Source organism: Zootoca vivipara, chromosome 4 (genome assembly GCF_965207765.1).
Source record: "Zootoca vivipara chromosome 4, rZooViv2.hap1.1, whole genome shotgun sequence".
NCBI classification, from domain to species: domain Eukaryota; kingdom Metazoa; phylum Chordata; class Lepidosauria; order Squamata; family Lacertidae; genus Zootoca; species Zootoca vivipara.
Genome location: NC_142587.1, coordinates 49,436,132 through 49,459,113, shown reverse-complemented (window position 1 = coordinate 49,459,113; position 22,982 = coordinate 49,436,132). Strand labels below are relative to the sequence as shown.

General features: G+C 42.0%; 1 protein-coding gene across 1 annotated transcript in view; it reads right to left on the bottom strand.

The window, feature by feature from the left end:
- Positions 1-20,276, bottom strand: part of DSCAM (DS cell adhesion molecule) — a 332,481-nt gene extending 312,205 nt beyond the window's left edge. Inside the window, exon 1 of the mRNA XM_035116259.3 lies at positions 20,190-20,276. Within this exon, the coding sequence (XP_034972150.1) occupies positions 20,190-20,232 (43 nt within the window). The 5' untranslated portion in view covers positions 20,233-20,276. The remainder of the gene's footprint in view (positions 1-20,189) is intronic.
- Between the last annotated feature and the right edge of the window lie 2,706 nt (positions 20,277-22,982).

The following is a 22,982-nucleotide window of genomic DNA, read 5'->3' as shown; positions in this document are numbered from 1 at the left end:
CTTTGGAATATTAATCAACACAATTCCCCTTTGGGAATCATTTCACTTTCCGAAATTATAATTCTTAAAAATAAAACAAAAACTCAGCTTCAAACATAGTTGTTCAAAATAGTATCCTTTATCTACAAACAGAGCCCACTTTCCAAATGTGGATCCTTACATGTGGAAATTATCAACAGACTTGGAGGATCCCCCAGTTTTTTACAAGTACAGTCGTACCTTGGAAGTCAAACAGCTTAGTTCCTGAAGTTTTGGCTCCTGAACATTGCAAACCCGGAAGTGGCTGTTCAAGTTTGCCAAATATTTTTGGAAGCCAAACGTCCGATAGGGCTTCCACGGCTTCCGATTAGCTGCAGGAGCTTCCTGCAGCCAATCAGAAGCTGCACTTTGGTTTTCGAACATTTTGGAAGTCGAACAGACTTCGAGAAAGGATTCCGTTTGACTTCCAAGGTATGACTGTACCATGTCTTTAGGGGGAAACCGGTGGGGGGCAGTGATGACCAACCCTAGGCTCCAGTGCCAAGAAATAAGATTTCAACTATACATTAGGAAGAACTTCCTGATAATACAACAGCAGAATAACAGTGGCACAGACTGCCTTTGAAGACGGTGGATCAGACTCTCCTTCACTGGAGGTCTTTAAGCAGATGCTGGATGGCTACCCACCAAGGATGCCTTGAGGCCCCCTGCATTGTTAGGGGGAGGACTTTTATGGTCCCTTCCAACTCTATGATTTTTAATAAATTGTCTCAAGCACCGATGAACTGGAAGTCCTGTCCAGCTTTATGATTCTGTCACTCTAAGGCAGCAACTGTAATCCCACTTACCTGGGGGAAAGCCCCAGTTAATTCAGTAGGACTTACTTCTGAGTAAACGTGGTTAGTATTATGCCACAAGTGCATTGTGGTTTATGCTATCAAACGGCGGGTTCCTGACAAAGCTGCCTGGTGCTCTTTAGCTCCAAATGTGTTGAGTCACAGCCACAGTCAGTTGGGTTTCTATGGAAATACTGCACAAATAATTGGCTGCTAAAGCAAGACTGTATCGCTCATGGCTGCACAAGAGCTCTTCTGCGGCTGCTAGTACTCACGCAGCCAGGATTGTTAAATTCAGCTCTTGGCTCATACAAATATGTTTTCACGTTATGGCGAGCATGAGATGAACTGTTAAAAGGAAAGAGCAACTTAAGGAGATCTCTGCACACATTAACCACTCAAACAGGTCTGTGCAGTTGCAGGGGCAGGAGGGTCTCACCACCACTCACTTTGCCACGCAGCTCCCCAGCCCCACTCCCTCTGTCCTCACCCGCAACTGCCACATCATGCAGAGTCCACCAGTGTGGTGCAGTGGTTAGAGTGACTGGGCTGAGAGCTGGGAGACCGGGGTTCTAGTTCTCCCTCAGCCAAAAAGTTCACTGGGTGACTTTGGGCTAGTGACTGTCTCTCAGCCTAACCTACCTCACAAGGATGTTGTGAGGGTATAACAGGGAGAAGGAGAACCATGAATGCCACCTTGAGCTCCTTGGAGGAAAGGTGGGAAACAAGGTAATAAATACATAATGGAGATATTGCTCTAGCACAGAGGTCCATGTGCATAGGCTTCCCATTCTCAGTTGTCCATGCTCAATGTATGGTCAGCGGGAGTTGGGGCAGCTGTAGAACCATGTGGTCTCAGTTGTGGGGAGTCACTTCACATGATTGACACAGAAAAGGGGAGATTGGAAATATATGGGAACACTCTTATTCAGTAAAATATGACAGTGGCAACATTGTGGCTAGGTAAGTAATCTTCCCAGCTCCTCCAAATACTGTTTCCTCTTGAGATACATATTCACAGATATGCAAATTACAACATCTTAAGTGACTTTGGGATAGTATCTACCAGAGACTATCCAGATAGAAAAGGAGCTTTCAAAAGTACCACTAAAAATTACGTGTTTGGACGAACATTCTGTGTTTCTTAGACGAGGTGGGAAATACACAGCAGTTTGATCTCTTCTCCCCATCTCAAGGAACAAATCTTAGAAACTGCTTTATCAGCAGTCTCACGTAGGCAATACAGATGAGTCAAATTCCAACCAAATTAAGATTCATAGTACAATGACAGGAGGCAAATTCTCCAGTTTTTCAAGAAACAAAAGCTTAAGGATGATGAGTAGAAGGCAGACCAGGGAACTCTCGGGTGATAGTTCCTGCATACATATATTAACACTTGAGGACTGCGGCAAAAATACTTGTTGAACACCACTTTGATTTTTGTTTTTTTATGAAATTGCAGGATACAAGCATTTTTTATAAAGACATGTACAACAGCCACCACTTGTCAAGTAGCACCCCTAAAGCTTTCACATCATCACCTCAACCACAGTATGTTTCCATGGAAACAGTTCATCCATTCAACTGCAAGCTGAGTAAAGAGACATTGGACCAGTGCATCATCAAATGATGGCTGTTCACATGTGAATCAGCCACAGTTCACACAAGTGATAACCCTATTTTAAAAAACTTCAGTGAGCCACAGCCAGAAAGTGTGTGTGTGTGTGTGTGTGTGTGTGTGTGTGTGTGTGTGTGTGTGTACTTGCACCACTCAAACTATCTTGCCTCTCCTGCCTGCTACAAGTATAGCCCACCTCCCAACATGGAATTCTGCATTTTCATCTGGCAGGCCAATTCACCATCCATTGAGATGTTGCTGGGCTGCATCTCCCATCAGCCCCAGCTAGCATGGCCCATATTCAGGGATGATGGGAGCTGTAGCCTGGCAGCATCTGTAATCAAACCACATTTTTTTCTTCACCACTCTGTGATTAAACAGGGTGCTAGGCCCGGATGGGGAAGACACTAGTTCAAATCTCTACTCAGCCATGAAGTTTGCCAAGTAAGCTTCAGCAAGACACTCGCAGAATAGTGAGGATAAAATGAAATAACCCCTTAAGTACTGTTTGGAATTTCTGGGAGGATGTTCAGGAACCAAGTGTGATCAATAAAGAATTACAGCCATGCTAGCAAGGCTCTCCTCCTTGAGAAACTGCATCCCAAGTTCTTGTGTACTATAACAGCAGTGCATCAAGTGGGACAGAAGCAAATGAATCCTGTTTTGTATGCTGCTTCCGTTCTTCTTTTATAAGACTTGTAAAAATGGTTAAAACACCATGTAACACTGGAACCTGCCATATGTACTTTGAAGGAGAATCCACAGAACAGTGACTATTTAAATCTAATTGCCTACAGGAGATGCATTTCGCTATTCTTATACAAGTCGAAAGCACCTCTCTCCAAAAATGAGAAATTCAATGAACCTGGGTTGAAATTCTTGTGAAGACAACAAAAACTGCAATGGGCTTTGCACATTTAAAAGTGTTATGTAAATGATGACACAATAATTTTTCCCCAAAGAGAAAAGTGAGAATAGCAAAACAAAACATCCACTTGGAGGGATCTGCCAGATCTACCAGCTGTTTGTTGTGATTTCAGAATACCACAGAAGTGACAAAAGGATTCTGGCTCTGATCCAGAACTCCTTTCAAAAATTACAACCATCAATTCCAACACGGCTAATTTGCAAATGTCTTTGATGGCATCGTTTTAGCATTCACCTCAGAAGGCCAAACATTTGCCATGCTATTTATGTGCAAGAGAAAGAGAAGGAAACCCAAAATTCAGAGGATAATGCCTTAAGTAAGCCATGCCTTCTGCAAACAAAACAAGATTCGAAAATCCATCTCTGCTACCTCATGGAAAGACTCAAGCTTAGGAATGGAAGGTCTGCTGATTTTGGTTCCTTCAGTACCTTATTTTTCCAATCTTATATTCCTTTTTCCACATTTCTGCAGCAATTCATTATTTCTTTTTTTCCAAAAATTCTCATGAAAGTTAGTGAGAATTTTAGTGCAAATTTCTCCGAACAGCCACCTTTTTGCCTAATGTACACATTTTGGCAAAGCAATTTCCCCTAATATAATGCAATTCTGCACATTATTTTCATGAATTAATATATGTTTGTGCATACTTTGCCCCCGTTATATGCATTCTTGTACACATTACTTGGCTGGAGAACAGCACTGCGGAATTCAGAAAAATGTGAATCTTGGAGAATGACTATACTTTGGTTCCTGTATTGTTTCACAAAGTATAAGTTCACTTTTAAATTTAATTTTCTCCCCCATCTCTACTCAAGACAGAATAGGTTGCCATCATTTTCCAGGCAATGTATTCCTAATATATTACATAGTTACTGTGCAGAGATACAAAGACATATTTGGAAAAGCTTTCGTTCCCCACCCACCCCTGAAAATGAGGAAGTGAAGAAAGAAAGGAAGCAAGCTACATTTTCAGTCATTCCCTTACTTAACCCAAAAGTCTGAGATAAAGATAAAGTCTTCCAACAGCAAATCAGTAGATTCAGAACTAAACTATGTTATATAATTAGAATTATCAGTTGCCCTATACCTCTCACACTTCCCTATCCCACTGTTGCAGTTTGGAGTGTCATTCCTCAAAGAGGAAATGAAAGAGCAGAGCGAAGTGGGCACAATACTGACAGTTTGCAAAAAAGAGTGATAAACTGTGGTCTGGGCTCTTCAGTATGAAATGACCACACACCTGCCAACAGCTCTACTTTCTTATGTTTAATGAAGATGGGGTTTAAAGGTTTGATAGTAAAGTAAAGCAACAAAAGCACTAGGTTTCAACTTTCACTACAACCTCCAATACAACCAGCATTTTCTAGCACATTTCTTCCCATCTAAAGCAGGGCAGGGCAACCTTTTCAGCCCCAAAGGTTATTTAATGAGCATTCATTTTGATTTTTTCGTGGGGAGCTTAGAAGATGTAGCATCAAAGGACATGTGATCCCACATTTTCAAATGCTTTTCCCCTTCCTGATGACCAAAGAAATGTGATCTTTTGGGGAAACTACCATTGCGCGGCCTGTATTTTCTGGGATGTGAATGAATCCTACACAGAAATAGCAACAGACTGGAAGCACCCTCAGAAAACATAAAAATGCTGTGTAAGAGCACAAGCACAGTACGTATACAGCAGTATAAACACTGACAATTAGGAAACACTGGCCTGCGAGCGCTCCAGTTGGAAAACAGCCTTTACCAAAGGTGTCATGGGCTTTGAAGAAACTCAATCTCAGGACGCAAGGGAGAAACATGCTAAGAGGAAGGCACACTTGGCAAATCCACACCGTGATCAACTCCCACCCAGAAACCAATGTACCTACTGTGGAAGGACGTGTCGATCCAGAATTGGTCTCCATAGTCACTTACGAACTCATTGTTAAAACCGTGTTTATGGAAGACAATCTTACTCTGCTATGAGTGATCGCCGAAGAAAAAGAAGAAGAAGAAGAAGAAGAAGAAGAAGAAGAAGAAGAAGAAGAAGAAGAAGAAGAAGAAGAAGAAGAAGAAGGTATACTCTCTCCCCACCCCAGCCTCACGCCATCTTTTTTCCATGTATGTACAGTACTGTGATACATGGTAAAGCATATGCTATCGTTCAGAGAGGTTTCCTTTAAAAAACAGAACTAGAGAGTGAAACCTAGAAACATTCCAAACAAATGATATTTGGTGGGGAAGAGAGGAAGGGAAGCATTAGTGTCCATTTTGCCTTGCTCTAGCTTGCTGACGTTTGGGTGCAGGGAATCAAAAACAACCTTGGCCATCTCTTTATTCAATCTGCTACTTGTTTTTTCCTTAGGAGGCTCAAAACTCACAGAAGAGTAGTTTACAGGGAAAAAGTGCAAAAAGCAACACATCTATTTAAACTGTAAAGTATAGCAGAAACATCATCATCCTTAAAAACCAACTAACAACTTCAAGCAGCCTACAACTGTCCGATATCACACTAAGGGGCCAGTGATCATTGTGAAACATTCCTGTAGTATAGCACTAACTTAAAAAGTTAAGCACCGGATCAGTCAGTCTTTAGTCTTGGCGACTTACAACAAGAAATGGCAGTGTTAATGTAAATCCTGAATTCCAAGTACATCATTGGCTGAATCCTCTAAACCAGGGCTTGACAACTTTGTGTTTTTTTTATGGCTCTGCCCACTGCCAGCTGATAGATTACCTCCCCCTAAAGAAAGGGAATTGTGGCTCTCATGGCAGAGCCATAACTACCAGTGTTCTGGAACAATTCGTCCAGAACAAAGACTACACTGTTTAAATTTTCACCATGGTCAGCTCAGATGAGAATTCCCTAAACCAGTGGTTCCCAACAGGTGGTCCGGAGCCCCCCAGGGGTCCGCGAGCTATGCCAGAGGGGTCCGCAAGATGCTATTAGAATAAAAAATATATATTAAATATATTTCGTATGATAACAGATTTTTTGTTTTGGCCGCTTCCTGCATGAGCAGAGTCTAGCGCAAAACTAGAATTAGATAGAGGCAGTAGTTCTGCTGTATGCCGTTAGATGGCGCTTTACAAACACTACTGTTTTGCAAAGAGGCAGTGCGCGCATTCTACTAACGCTCACCTCCCCAAGATGCTTTGCGCGCGTCGGCTTCATTTGTGCGCTACTGCGCAGGTACCCTGTCTTCTCCATTCCCCTCCCTCCTCCCTGGCGCATGCTGCCTCTTTGCAAAACAGTAGTGTTTGTAAACAAAGCGATGTTTTTCGCGGAAGCTACAGTTCGCGTAGTTAAAAATGGACCGTTGGTTAAAAAGTGGTTCGTTAAAATGACAAAGGCCTACAGATGAAGAGGAAGAACTGTAAAAACGTATAAATATAAAATATAAAAAGACTCTTAATTTGGCTCTCACTTTTTAATTTTAGGATTAGGAATTAATGGGGGTCCTTGTCACAATAGCGGCTCGATTAGGGGTCCTCGAGAAAATTTTGTTGGGAACCCCTGCCCTAAACCATGCAAGTCTACTTAGAAGTAAGCTCCACTCTGCATAACTATATACAAGATTATTATTATTTACATACAACAGACCCAGAGAAAGTAATTTATTGACTAATGTTGTATACACACATAAGACTGTAAAGCTTTAGGGTTGTATTGAGTGCTAGACATACGCAGAGTAGACCCACTGAAGTTCCAATGGGTTTGTTCTGATTTGAACTCAGTTGCATCCAACCCTTAGGCTGCACTCCTATGGGCACTTACATGGGAGTTAAATTACATTCCACACAGTCTGACATTTCTGTGTAAGACTAGTTCCACTGTTGGAGGCAGTATGCCTCTGAATACCAATTGCTGGGAGTCACAGGAGAGGAGAATGCTGCATCGCTCAGGTTCCTGCTTGCGGACTTCCCAAAGGCATTGGATGGCCTCTGTGAGAACAGAGTGCTGGCTAGGAGGGCCATTGGCCTGATCCACCAGCACAGCTACAAATGTGAGTTGCAAATGTGTTGCTGCAGTTTGAAGAACGGCTGTCCTAGGCAAACAGTAAAACCCAAATTGAGAAGATACCCATAAAACAAACAGACACATTTGGTGGCTCCAACCAATGACAGCTATTTCACTATTAAGAAAATGTACCCATTCATAAAACAGAACATTTCCTAGTGATTTTTAAAAAAAGCAGGCTGAGAAATATAGCAAGGAAATATAGCTAGTTTAGTTCTTCAGGATAGAATGAGCAGAGAACTGTGCAAAGCATCCAGGAGCCCTTTCAGCTAGGAGCTGGAAAGAAGAAGAAAAGAAGAATAATGGCAGAAACAAAAGGCCTACAAGCATGCCATGAGAGAAGCTACAGTGCCTTTAACATAAAAAGCAGTAACTAGAGGAAATGATGGGAGGGAGAGGGGAGGGAGGGAGGGAGCCTTCTGCATCAGGCTGCAACAGGAACTCTTAAACGCAAGGCATTCAAGCGATGGAAAATGCATTCATTCAGAGCATTTAGCGCATAGGATTAATCGAATTATAATTTAATCATCTGATCAAACACTAATTAGCATAATGACTTGAGGGGGAAAGCTGCTAGAGAAAAGGGGAAATAACACCTTGGGGTACCCAGAATGTTAGTGCCACATGATCATCCACAGTTAATGTTTTATTTCCCTCTTTTCTCTCTCTAACCATATCCACACACACCCCGCTCCCTGTTTAAAAGAAAGGAGGGGGCAGAGTTCCGTAGTGGAGACTGGCTTCAACAGAAGTCTGTCATCAGCACCGCAAACTGTTCTTTGACAGTAGCAATGTTGCCTGATTAGCTATCGCTATTTTTATAATTAAGAGAACATTAACAATCTGCTTTCCATTAAGGAAGATTTAAAGAGGAAAATGCACAAGTTCGAGCTCTGCTATTCCCTGCAATATGCAACTATCCTCTGCAATAGTATTGGCGGTTTTCAAACAGGAAACTTTATTGCTTATAAGAAGCCTCTCTTCTGCCATTTATGTGTACCTATGATTGTCCTTAATGCACAGCAACAAATGAGACTGCCTGAGATAGATAGATAGATAGATAGATAGATAGATAGATAGATAGATAGATAGATAGACACATATCGGCACATCTACCTCAGCACACTGTATTGTCTACAGCAGGTATGGCCAAACTTGGCCCTCCAGCTGTTTTGGGACTACAACTCCCATCATCCCTAGCTAACAGGACCAGTGGTCAGGGATGATGGGAATTGTAGTCCCAAAACAGCTGGAGGAGCAAGTTTGGCCATGCCTGGTCTACAGTGACCAGCAGTGGTTTCCTCCAGACTTCTCAGACAGGAGTCTCCCCCAGCTTTACCTGGAGATACTGGAGATGGATCCTGCAACTTTCTGCATGCAAAGTAGTTACTCTGCCACTAATACATGTGGTAGAGAGGCATTTTGAATGTCAATGTCTTTTAGGCATCAGGCATCCACATGCAACCTTTTAAACCGCTAACTTTAGCAGGGATGGAGAGAACTTCAATTTTGTTTTGCATTTCAATGAGAAACCATCCAACTCCCACTTCTCAAACCAACATATATACCGAAAGTCATCTAACCTTTGAAATTTACACTTCCCCGGATCTTGCAGTGCAGTTCTCCAGCCAATGAATGTGTACAAAAGTGCCTTTATTAGAGGGAATTGTGCATAAAAATGCATTTATTATTGAAAATAATTCAATTCAATCATATGCAAAATGCATTTTATTAAGGTAAGTCCATGCAAAAATGTGTATGTTAGCCAAAGCAACATTCAAAAATGTGATCATGTGGAGAAATTTGCACTAAAATGCTGGTGAATATTCATGTGGGGTGTGTCTGTCTGTCTGTCTGTCTGTCTGTCTGTCTGTCTCTCTCTCTCTCTCTCTCTCTCTCTCTCTGTGTGTGTGTGTGTGCAAATTACTCAGTTGGAAAAATCAAAAACAGAGGAAACCAAAACAGACAGATTGGTCTATTCCCAGATTATTGCTTATTTATTGTATTTTATGGAAAATTGTAAACCACCCTGAAAAATGTTTAACTAAAGGTTGTGGGCCTTGGCAGGTGCCCAAGGATACCAGCGCTTTGGCTATAATTAGATACTACTCACATTTAGCATTTCCTGATCATCAGGGATAAGACCGTCAGTAGGGATAATGTCCATTTAAATGAGCTAAGAATGTCATGCAATAATCCGACTGAAGTTTCAAAATAAAACATTACATTTGAAATAAAAAGCAGGCAACATATCAAAACATATGCACTCTTACTCATGAGTAAGTATCACTGAACTATGGAGATCTGCTCCTGAGAAAAAATCCACAGCACTTGGCTGAAAGCTAAACTAGCTTTATAATTTATTTATTGTATACCATTTATAGGCAGCCATGAACCAAATTCTCTGAGAATTAAAACAAATAACACTTCCAGCAAAATACAACCTATACATCACCATTGAAAAATGCAAGGTTTGGCATTAAACTCTGAACAAATGGCATTTTGAACACATAGTTTCCACAAATAATTTCAACTTTGGATGTGTACAGCAGCAAGGGAACAGTCACATTGATTTAAAAACCAACAAGCCACTCCCTTAAAAAAGAAAAGAAAAAGTATATGTGCTTTCTAGAGATTTGTAAAAGTTGCCAGCATTATCTGGAACAAGTGGGAAGAATTTTAGCAGCAAAAATTACTATCCAGCATTAAAAGAGAAAAAGGGTTCAGGGGGAATCATATTGTGTGGCCCAAAAAGGGAATGCTTTCATGTACAGTATATGCTGCCTGGTTTTGCTTGTATTTTTCCATTCCTAAAGAAAGGATTTCTTTTTAAAAATACTAAACTAATATGCATGTCACATTTTATATTAGTGATATATTTCTATAGCTATACAACCGGGGGTGGTGGTGCTAAAAGGCTGTGGGAAAATACCTAAAAATTATCTGAGTCCTTTTCCTCCAAGGTCAAACAGGATACCTACACATACAAAAATGTACTCTATTCGCTCGCAAGTACATAGATGCTCTTGCAGTCTGATGTTATGCATCTTTACTCAGAAGTAAGTTATATTATATTCACTGTGACTTAATTCCAGGTAAACAGGTACAGTTTTAGAACTTAAAAGTGTTTTAGAACTTAAAACTGTGATCCTAAACAAGCTCATTAGAGAGCAAGTCTTGCTGAACTTGAGACTTACTTGAAAGTAAGCATGCTGAGGAATGTGCAATCAGAGAAGAGCCTTCCTTGACAAGATCCAGCATTCACTTCTCAATTCCCTGGTGGGTGTTTTTGACATATGAGAGCTATTACTTGTGTGGCAAACCCTTTGAAACAATACACAAAGTGCCATATCTGTTTTCCCAGTACAGTACCAATGAAGTCATTAAGTGAATAACCTACCTACACCCACACCATAACTTGCATTACTCAGGAGTAAAGATGGATAAATCTGCCAATTTGGGTCTTAAATTCAGTTCTGTAGCAATTCGCATTTTTTTTAAAAAAAAAATATCAGCATTTTCGTATAAACTTCTCAAATTACAGACATTTGTATATGCAGTTTTGACTAATACACACATTGAGCAATGTCCCCTAATGCATTTGTACATTATTTGCACTACTATATGCATTTTTATGCATACTTTTTATGTGCTTTTTTGTACACATTACTTGGTTGGAGAACTGCACTGCAAAATTCTGAGCAGTATGGATTTCAAAGAATGGCTGTGTTTCAATGCACATATTGTTTTGAAAAGTGTGTATTAGCGAGGGTTAGCCTTTAAATGTGACCTGAATTGAATTTCTCCCCATCTCTATTCATGAGACAAATGGCTGGATATTGTTTATTTATTTTGATCTACTTTATACGTTTATATGTTGCCCTTCAACCAAACAGCTTCCAGAGTGGTTCACAAAAACAAAACAATTAAAATTAGTACAGTATAATATGCAAACAAAATAATGAAGACAATCTATTAAATCTGTAGATTATTTTTTTAAAAAAAACTTGTCTTCAAGACAAATAATTAGAATTTGGTTTTTTTTTTCAAATCTTGACACTTAAGATCTTTTTTTAAACACACAGATTAAAAGATTAATGCATTTTTAAACACACAAGATTAAAAACTATATTAAATTATTGGATTAAAATCTGTTATATATTGATTATGAAAAGCACTGAAAACAGTTTGCACTCTTTCTTCCAGCTCAGCATGAATTTTTTTTCAGAAAATGGCAACTACAGTACAGTAATGAACCATATATCTTTAGTATAGTTACAGAGTACACAGACCTTCCACGATCAGGGTTAATTTTTCAACAAATTGGTAGATTCATCCCCAGTTTCCATTCTTGATCAATCACCAACTCAGCACTCACAAATACCCAAAAAGTGCACTGAACTCACAGTAATTTCAGACTGTAATGAAGCTACAACAGAATAAATTGCTAACAAATAATAGCGTTCCTATTTTACATAGCATTCACATTTTTCAGGACGAGAGATTTGCTATTGCATTAAAACTTACTCCCCGCAATGGCTTCAGTAGCCCATTTCCAAGATCGTGGTAATATTCTGTTAATTTTAAAATATTTGCTTGATGGAACATCAATAAGAAACCATACCACATGAAAACTGTAGACATGTAAGCAGCAGCCTACACCCCAAAGCTGTGTAGTAAATAATATTACAGTTCGATAGAACTTAGAATTTGGACACTGGCGCCAGACAGGAGCATCTTCCCTGTGCAATAAGTAGCCTTGAAAAGATCACATGCAGTAAAGGTAATTCTGTTGCTGCTTCTACTGTCAATATCATTAAATTAACAACCATGTGCTCAGTCTTCATTTTCGAATGATGCAGTACGTGGTTCAGATGCCTGGAGTGGTATTTCATCAACCTAGCCTGATGCACATTTGTTTTCATCTGGCTTTGTTTTTGAAATCTTAAAACAATGCACTGTGGGTATCACTAGCATTCAGCCCCAAAATATTCTGCTGCTAATCCGATTCCTAATTTAATCTCTTCTTCTCAAATTATAGACAAGCCCTAGGACAGCAGGCATTTAGTATGGAGGTGACTCTCCTCAAAGCCAGCGTATTTAAAAAGGACTTTCTATAAATAGGACTGCTGGCTCAGTCTTCCTCACTGCTTTCTGAGTAAAAATAGCTTAAAGAGAGAGACAGGCAAGACTCATTAATCTCTTTGGCCGCGATCCAAAGAGCCAAAAGCAGAAGTGGGGACACACCAGTGCAATTCGGTGCCTGAATGCATACACAGTCTTTACACAAGTTATGTGCACAATTAGCTTGCACGAAACTGTGTTCAGCTACAGAACACACTCTTTAACTAGCATTTAATTTACTCCCACATATGCTACTCAGAAAAAGATGGTGACCATTTCAAAAGCTGCAATGTGCCTCTGCACAGGCACATCCAACAGGTAGATCGTGATCTACCGGTAGATCACTGGACGTGTGTGGTAGATCACTGGCTCCCCTCAAAGAAGCTCAACAACTTTGACTCCCCTAAAAAAGCTCAACAACTTTGACCTGAACCCCTAAAAACGGGCTTTCCTCCCTAAAAAAGCTCAACAACCTGAACCCCCCAAAATGGGGTAGATCATTGCCTCTTTTTAACTCTGTGAGTAGATCGCAGTCTCTTGGGAGTTGGCCACCCCTGCAGTACAGGACCCATAGACCCAAGTCTTTGGTCATTCTGTCTGAGCACAACCTCAAGTTGTCTTATTTCAAGCAAATCATATGACATTAACCAGTTTGTCAGTTCAGACAACAGAAGAAGTCACATTGGTGGAATGAAGGTGGGTGGGGGACAGTATGTTAACCCAGGGTTTGCTATGGCTCATCTATGACATGCTTAGCTACATTTTATCAGGATATTCACACAGAGGCTTAGGGTGTGTTTATGTCCTATGGGTGCAATTCTACACTCCAGATACCCCAGCTGGATAAACAGAGGAAATGGCAGGAACACAATTCCTATAGACCTTCAAACCTAGATACTTTGGCACAGCACAGCTTTGTGGATATGCCAATCCAATTCCCTGCCAACATGTCTGGTATTTATTATGGGCATTTCTACCCTGTCCTTCCAACAAATTCCCAAGGCAATGCCTTGCCAGCATAAGTTTTTTGTGACACACTCCTAGGTCGATAACCAGTGGAGGCAAACTGTCAGGCCAAAAAGCCTAGGGGGCAGATAGTAACATAGGTTGTCAAAGGTTGGCTAAAAGTGGAAAATGGGGGCATGCAAGGGCCACACAGAAACCTATCCAGCCCTTGCTTCCTGCCATCACTGCCACACCAGTGAGCACACAACAGACTTACAAACTCTGGCAGCACTGGTAACTGAGGGTCTGAATACTACTTGGATTCCCAGCAGGAGACAGGGCTTTGGCCACACTTCTTGCCTACTTGCATTTCTTTGCCAGAGTTTGTGTTCCTTTCTGTTCTTGCTTTTCCTCCTTTTGACCATGATTCACATTATTAATCATTTAGTCTTAAAACACGGATGCAGACCTGAACAGATAACTAGCATTATATAGTACCTTTCCCAAGTGCTTTACATACTTACGGGACTAATTCCTACAATATTTGTAACCCAAATCAGTATTATACGCAGTATGGCCATGACTGAGCTGAAAGATGGAAGTGGAAACTTCTAAGTAGCTCATGCTCTTAACACTACACTAATAAGAAAAGATGATCAATAATTTGATGTCCTTCCAAAATATTTAGCTGCAGTTTTTTCATTAACTTCCTTCATCTGAATCCTAAATGCATTAAAGATGTGAGAGTCAGTGTGGTGTAGTGGTTCAAGTCACAGATTAGGACCTGGGAAACTAGGGTTCTTAGTCCCACTTGGCCATGGAGCTCACTGGGTCACCTTGAGCCAATCACAGTCTCTCAGCCTAACCTACCTCACAGGGTTGTTGCAAGGATAAAGGTGGGGGAGGGAGAACTCTGTATGCCACCATGAGATCTTTGGAGTAAAGGTGGGATATAAATGAAATAAATAAATAAAATTTACATGGAAGTCAAATTTATTCCAATGGAACATGTTGCACTTATTTGACTGTGTACACATTACTGTTTAATTCTGGCTCCAGTGTTCTCCCACTACAGGTGTCTGAAGCCATCCATACATGACAATAGCCACAATCCATATCTATCCAGTAGGTTCTTGAGAGATCCTGCTGCTTGGTGTGTTTTCCCTCAAACTGGCTTACATCAGATTTGAAAACGTAAGGCACTTTCATTTCACAGTTAAACTGAGGTGTGTACATTTGAGACAGCCATCGTGCATGTGCAGATTAGGAGCGGAGTGCGAGGTTGAAAGCACAGAGAAACCAAACAAGTCACGTGCATCAAGTGAAGACATTCTGTCCCATCTCTGGTGTACAGCAAAATGCAAATCCAACTTGAAACGCAGCAGAGGAAACGACCTCACTGCCATTCAACGCCAATGCACACAAAACCTTATAAAGGATACCAATGAAAGAATCCTTGCCTTCATTCACTAACTTTGCAGCTGGGCAGCCCAAATTTTGTAAATACAGTGAGGGATTTGTAATGGATTTTAGTCAAATACAATAAATGATTGATACATACAAATACAGTGAGGCAGGCTTCCTGTGGGCCATAACACAGAACACACACAAGACTGTTCATGCCACTGAAACTGCTACACCAATAACCACCATGAAGGATGCAGCACTGCTTCGTATATGGTAACTCTGTTCCTTTATTAGAGAAACAGTGTGCTGCAGTGATATTGGCATGCCAGAGACCAGTGTTCAAATTCCCTAACTTGATGACTTTTTATTTCAAGTCAGCCTTGCAGGGTAGTTGTGCGGATAAGACAAAAAGAACCATGTGTAGCAACTAGACTAAGGAAAGGCAGGGTGTGTAAATGTTTTTAAAAAAATACTGCGTACTTCAGGAAAAGAAACAAGGTTCTCATAACATACATTGCTTCCAGTTTTGATTTATATCCAATGTGATGAATGTTTCACCATATTGCCCAAAATTAAACCACACTGCCAAAAAGAATATATGTAATGTACCTTAAATAGAGTTGCATTGCTTGCCACCCCCCTTTCCTTAACGCTGCTTTGCCAGTTGCTGTTTCAGGCTGGTTATGTATATAGCATTTCATGGATTGAAATCTCTGGATTCCATCCTTATCCTCTCCAACACAGATATCATTAGTGCAACGCCCTGCTTCAGAGAGCCTGAAGGACAAGCCATGAAGGAAGGGGGGGGAAATCTACGCTTCCAAAGCGTTCCCTCTCACCCGTTCCTCTGTCCTTCCCTTTGATTGGCCTTCACTGCGACTTAGAGCAATGCACATTTACATGTTTGACACAAAAGTCTTCTCTGTTGCCTTTCCCTTCCTCATTAAAAGCAGCACCCAAGCACTGACTGGGTGAAGGAAAGTGCAAAGAAAGCAGAACCATACGCTCTATTAAGCGACACACCAAATGGCAAAGTAGTGATGGGATCTGAAAAGGTGATTGTGTATTCCCCTCCACGGAGGAGCTGCTCTCCATTCCGCCTGCTGCTCCGACGACGTGTTCCCAGTCTTGTGTGGTTTGCTGCCCACTAGTGTCCTACAGCACAGGCTCACAGGCAGCGTAATGGCACACTGCCTCATTATGTATCTGGCGAAACCCATCAAAAAAAAAAAAGAAGAAGGTCTGGGGGCACATTAAATGCCTTGTGATTGGACCACCACTCAATACGTAGAAGAATAGTTCCTTTGAAATGCATCTGGCTTCCTAATTAATGGAAATGTCATGCCTGTCAGCTGTGGTCAGCCACTGCTAGGAAGGAATGTGTTTTTATTATGGCAGGTCAGTGTGGATCAGAGGAACTGGTTTCCCCACACTGATGGCACTGACCACATAATCCTCTTACTATCTACCACCTTATAAAGCGGCTACCCGTATCAGTATCTGTATATGTGTGCCAATTATTTCAATGACATTTGGAGAGGCTTGGGTATCTCAAAATGCCCCTTTTCTATTTGCTGCTGCATGCCCAGAAACAAGCTTTCCCACAGAACAGCTCTCACTGCAGGGGAACTATGAGCACGTACAAGGCTTGGGTGTGGTGCTCCCCTCGATATTCAACAGCAGGGGCTGCCTGCGTGCAGCCTTTGCACAAAAAAAGCTTGGCACAAACATCAAAGTGACGTCCACCAGTTGTTTGAGAAGAGGAGCAAGGGCTGGCTGAATTCAGGCTCTTCTCGCCACCCTCCTGCTTGTCCATCAAACAGCTGATCAGTAGAGATGGCTGCTCCTTTGGATTGTGTCACTGGTGCCCTCATTTAATTTATTGTGCCATCTTTTCCTCCTCTACTTTGGCTCCTCCCCCATGATTGCAATATTCTAATATGGCAACATTTTTTTTAACACAACCAGTCAGTAAAAGATAGACAGGTGCAGATACAGACTCTTGCATTATAGAGACCTAGTGGACTATTTTCTTTTAACGGCAATCTATTTTTAGCAGTACCTCTACTTTATTGGTTACATCCTAGTTTTTTCCATTGATTTTTTATTTTTAAAAAACCCAAGCATCAATGGACCTTAGTCACATGCATGTGGCAAAAACGGCAGCGAGTTAGATTAACATGCATTGTACAGAGAAATATTAGCAGGTTTTACCAATCATAAAAAGCTCTATGGTTTTTAAAATTAAATTTCCAAATTAAAAAAAAATGCAAGTACCTCAAGGTCAATTTTAAAATAAGCATTTTTCATCCACAAAGGCCCAACGTTAACTGCAAAACCCTCCACATTTTCTTCACTTGATAAATAGTCATTGGCATAGCAAGCAAAAGCTGAAGTTGTAAAGGCTGCTTTGAGAAGGCTGTAGATGCATGACTCTTATTAGCATGATGGGGATTGACACAACTGCTCTGAAAATGTGCACCCAAGATTAACAGCATATTTTGTCTGTGTTTTAAGAAATGAAATTAAGAGCTGAACTAGAAATAATAAATGAGCAAGACTTCACTCAAGAAGAACTATTCATTTCTCTATTGCAATGTAGCAATGTTAATTATGGAGCTTCCTTTTGAATTTAGCCAATCCATCTACTATTTAGCACAATGGACAGCAATTTTGGTATTGTAACATGGTGGGCCTAAGCCTACACATATATATTTTAGGGTAGGAAACGGCAGATTTGGGACCAGCAATTTTAAAAAAAGTACAATTTTAGGCAAAATATAAATCATAACTAATACTGTCACTAGACTTCCATTTCACACTTATGTTACCCTAGTGTGAACTGAAACATGGACACAAATTCTATAACCTTCAATGCCTGCAGCTGCTTTAAGGTTCATAGCATTATTGTTTCTGGGGAAGTTCTAAAAGAAGGAAATTATTAACAACGTGTTAAAAGTCAAATGAGTGACTTTTCATCACACAACCAGGAACACTGCCACAAAATAATCAATTCTGAGACAAGCCCATGCAAATTGGTTTAAAAAAATAAAATTCTTCTTTCTGTGACATGTATGATCATAGCAAGAATAAACTACCCCATTAATTTAAAACTTCAATCACATTGAATGATCCAACATTTATATCAGGGAAGTGTGAGGTCCCAATAATATTGCATTCTTTTTAGACACATTCCTAACAGCTCCTTCATAATACAAGTTTATTTCATGTACTGCTACATATTACCTTTATAGAAGCTTTATAGAAATAAATGTATTCTGATTCCTAGTTTATGTATTCATTCCTGCATATTCAGATGAAAAAAGAGCCATGAATTTCAATCAATGTTTAAACAAAATTAACTTAAATGTCTTAGACATTTCTACTACTTTAAGATACAGAATTGTGCATAAGGGATGCAATTTGTATTTTATGCACAGTTCTTGTTCCACTTATTTAAATTTGTATGTGCACACATAGTATACTTTGGTACAATTCATGCACCTCATAAATTAAGGAATTTTAAAAGGTAAATCTCCAATCTGTTTTCTTCTTTAATTGCAGAGCAAAATTATGATCCAATCTCTAATAATTATACAGGCGTATGGATTGAAAAGGACACTCATCCACTTTTACCCTCTAACCTTACCTCTACCAGAACATTATTATTTTTTCTTTGTGGGCTGCTATTACATTATTTACATGTAACATCTTTATTATGTGGCTATGGATGCAATGCATTAAGATGTTAACATATCTATGCCCCCCCCCCAACTTGGTCATACAATGCAATTTAAATCCCATTGATGTGAGTTCTCTTACAATGCCATCGTAGGCTCACAGAATCTTAGTTAAAAATAGACTTTCATTGTTATTTCCTCCCTAAATGAATATTCTGAAAGGTCTCCTCCTGTAAAAGTCACTAACGCTAAGACTATTTTATATTTCTAAAGAAGGGGAGGAGAGCAATCTTAATGACAGAACTTGTTGCAATCACCATTAATGCTAAGACAATTTTCAGAGTTTTGTCCTAATCATTTTATATTGCACAGGCTGCCAAAATGTCAAAATATTTAGGACCGGTCCAGTCATCTCATTACTCATATTTTATGTTGCAATCCTTCATGGCTTAATTTCAAGTTCAGTCTGCCTGTCCACATTCTAAAGGATGCCCTGCCTGCCAGTGTATTTTTCCATCCATGCTATAGCTAAACAGACCTGAAGGCACCCTCATCCAACATTCAGTCCTCAGCCTCTGCTTGGAGCTTCAATTATTTGTATCTTCCAGGAAAATCTCTCACTTTTCCCCTCTACAATTCTCTCCCTCATTCATTCTCACTAGCGACATTTTTCTATTCTGTCTGCTTTGCCTATTTTGGGAATCGTGTGCTTAATCTTTCCCTTTTAACTGTCAGCATATTAATGTGTTTTAAGAAGAGGAGCTGTGCTCTCAAATTTGAAAAATGGCCATGCCATTGAACAGGAGCATCCAGCAGCAGCCCTCTGCATGGGATTATTTCTATTTCACCTCCTTCAAAGCCTTAACGTCACTTAAGGTTTTTTTGTATTGGCTGTGATTTCTTTTCTTTAAAAGTAATGCGATAGTAGGATAAGGAAACCTGTGCATCCACAGAAGCACTTGGTCTGGGCTTTAAAAGAAAATGCATGACTTCTGATCAAATGCACAGGAAAAACATTATGCAGAAACAGCAGCTTTGCAGAAACAAAGCTCATTCTTTTGCCTTTCCACTGTTTCTTCACTTCTATAACTTTGAAATTGATTGAAAGACTCCCTAGCCTTTTTTTAGGTGACGTAATGGTTATCAGTGCATATTTTTACATAAATGAGGGTGATGAGTGCGCAGCAAACCCCATTCCCAACGTCTTATGAGGCAGAGAGGAACGTTGAAATAATAGTTCAAAAGGTATAATGGAGCACAGAAAGTGATGCGGCTTCTCAGAATTATCAGATAAGAAGGGAAAAGCTTTCCCCACACTGAGCCTTCCAGAAGCTTGCGGTATATGTCCTTCATTCAGATAAATGCCCTGTAGGGTACAATCCTGCATCCGTTAACACGGCGGAAAGGGTGCAGTTTTCTTCATTTCATCTACCATGGCTCGATACTGAACGAGGCAGATATATAGCGCTCAGGATCACTTGCCTAGGTGAGTTCATTCGCAGCCATTCGGGGGCGATCTCCTGCCCGCCGCGCCCCACCTGCTGCAGGATGCTGCCTGGGCGAGGCACCCCCGGCTGCTGCAGCCCCCCAGCCCCTGCTGCTGTGCCTTCCTCCGGGCTCCCCCCGCCCCACCGCCGCCCTTCCCGCGCCGGACCCCGCCGCCGCCGCTCACCATTCAGGACGCTCTGGAGCAAGACGGCGGCCAGCATCCACATGCCCCTGCTCCTCGCCAGCCTGGCCGCGATGGGCTCGCTCGCCTCTCTCTCGGCACGGCAGCCGCCTCTCCCGCGGCTCGTCCCCGGCGAGGGGAGCGCGGCCAGCGGGCAAAGCAGTAGCTCCGTCCAGCTCCGGGCGCCGCTCCCAGGAGGAGGGCGAGGGCGGCCAAGGGGCGCCGCCGGCGCCGCCGCCGCGTCGGGGGTCGAGCGAGGGGGCTGCCCGCTGCTCTCCTTCAGCGCCTCGCCCCGCTGCTCCCACAGGCGGCCAGCTCAGGTGCGCCCGGCGCAGCCCCGCCACGCGCCCGCCGCCGCAGCCGCCGCAGCTTCGCCCGAGCAGGTCCACAGGTGGAAGGAGGAGCACAACGCAGCCCGGCAGCAGCAGCAGCAGCAGCGCAAGGACAGCCGACCCTGCCCGGTCATATCCGGCCCGGGCTCTGCAGGACGAAGGAAGGCAGGCAGGCAGGCAGGCAGGCTGGCTGTCAGGTTCCCGACGCGCGCCCCGGCTTCAGCCACCGCTGCCACAGCCAGGCAGCGAGCAGGCAGGCAGGCGCATCTTCGCTCTCCTCCCGCTGGAATCGCACTGATCCCTCGCCTAACCTTGGCTGCCTCCGAGCGGAGCGCACGAAAGGGTTAAGCCTCTCGCCAGCCGGCCGCCTCCCTCCGCCGCAGCCCTCGCTGGGCTGCTCTTAAAGCAGCGGCCCCAGGGCAGCCGAGACGCAGCCAGGGAGGGGGAAGGTGCTAGAACCGTCGGTGGCCGCTCTCGACTTTGCCCATGCCTCCCCCAGCAGTACCTGGTTTCTTAAGCGCAACTAACGGATTCACAAGGGGGTGGCGGCTCCGGAAGCCCATACGACGTTTTTCACAAGGCAGATTGAGTTGCGTTTCTAACCCTTACATCTCAGTGAAATGAAATACAGTAAAAGCAATTTACTTCCAACTATGGGAGCTGCAGAGGTTTTGGCCCTGGTCTCTATTAATAAGCAGGGGAGGGGGAATGAAGACTCCTGTTTTCTGACGCAAAGGGCAGGCCCACTCTGAATTTAGAATGAAACATTAGTTTTATATTTCTGCATAGTTTTTTTTAATCCTCCCAATGGCGTCTACATGAATGAGATTCTACAAGGCTGCAAAAAAAAAAAAAAAACCGAGGGAGGAGGAGGGGGGAACCACACACACACACACACACACACACACGTGCCCAGAGTGACACACACACACACACACAAGTACAGATTCTCAGCTTCATTTTCAAGATGGCTACCATGACAACATCCAGACTGGCCTATTAAAGTGAAAACTGAAGGCAAGGGGATTTTACAGGCCTCTCCTCTGACCTCTACTGCGGTTCTTAGAAATATTAAAGGAAAATGTCGCACATAGGCTTCTGCAGTGCTTAGGTAGAGACTGGAATGCCTCAACAAAAGTAGCCTCTCAGGACCTAGAATTAAAGAGTAGTTGAAGTCAGCGTTTCAATCCAATATTTGGGAACAAAACATTTGGTGGGCTGCATCAGGCCTTCATATCATATACAGATCTTCAGACTATTAATCTGGCCAGCAGACAACTAATACTAAAAACTGAGCCCCCTTCTTTGCAACTTGTTTGGGGTTAATTTTAACTGAGCAGAACAAAAGCACATTTTATACCCAGTATGCATTAACCAAAACCAACTAGTTTCTCCACTGTTAATTTGCTAAAGGTTTGAAAACTTTTCATACATTTGCATGTGCTGACAGGCTAGCAGAAGTGTTAGCTTTTGTTTTCGGACATGTATCACCCTGAGCCAAGACTTCGAGTATGTACAGAGCTCCTCTCCTTTACAAAGGAAAATGGCTGCTGTTTATTTATTTATTTATTTTAAATATTTACAGACTGGGTGCACATAAAAACACAGCAAGGCAGTATACAATGTAAAGACAACATTGCAGTTTTAAAAAGCATCAGTAGGCCTACATATCGGTTGGTAAAAAGGAATTCATGTTTTAAAGCCCTGACTGAACAACTGTTTTGCAGCAGGGATGATTCCTACCAAACCTACTGGCAGGGGGTTCCACAGGACAGGATCTGCCACACTGTAGGCTAGGTCTCTAATAAAGGCCAACTGAACATTGGAGACATCATGGGGAAGCACCAGAAGTGCCCCAGCAGCACCTCAATGATTGAGATGGTGCATAAGAAATCCGACAGTCCTTAAGGTACTTTAGTCCCAAGTTGTTTAAGGCTTTGTGAATTGTACTACAGTCACCTAATGCCACAGTGACTCAGAGCATGCATAGAGTGTTTTATATGAGAAGTAGCATGTTTAACTAAACCAGGGCTTACTGGGACAGTACAAATGCCCATCCCTACTTTGCTCCTCTGCAGTCCTTTTAACGCAGGGTAGCAACTAAGCCAAACTTTGGCATAGTGTGTTGTCCGAACCCAGGATAATGTTTAAGATGCCTCCTCCTTAACCACAACCTGTAACCATAGGACAATATTCAGCTACATATGGTGGTTGAGGTAGAGTGACCTTCCAGTCCAAGGTTTGGTTAACATGCTAAGCCAAACACTGGCTTAGCTGCCATGCTGTGCTAGGAGAAGTGCAGAGGAAGAAAGCAGGTACAAGCTCCTCTCCAGGAGCCATTATGTTCACACAGCCCCAATAAGCCATAGTTCAGCTTCCTGTGACATGCAAAACCAAGTCAAGATGAGAGCCATCTTCAAACATTTGGCAGGCTGCATCACAGAGATGAAAGAGCTTTGTTTTC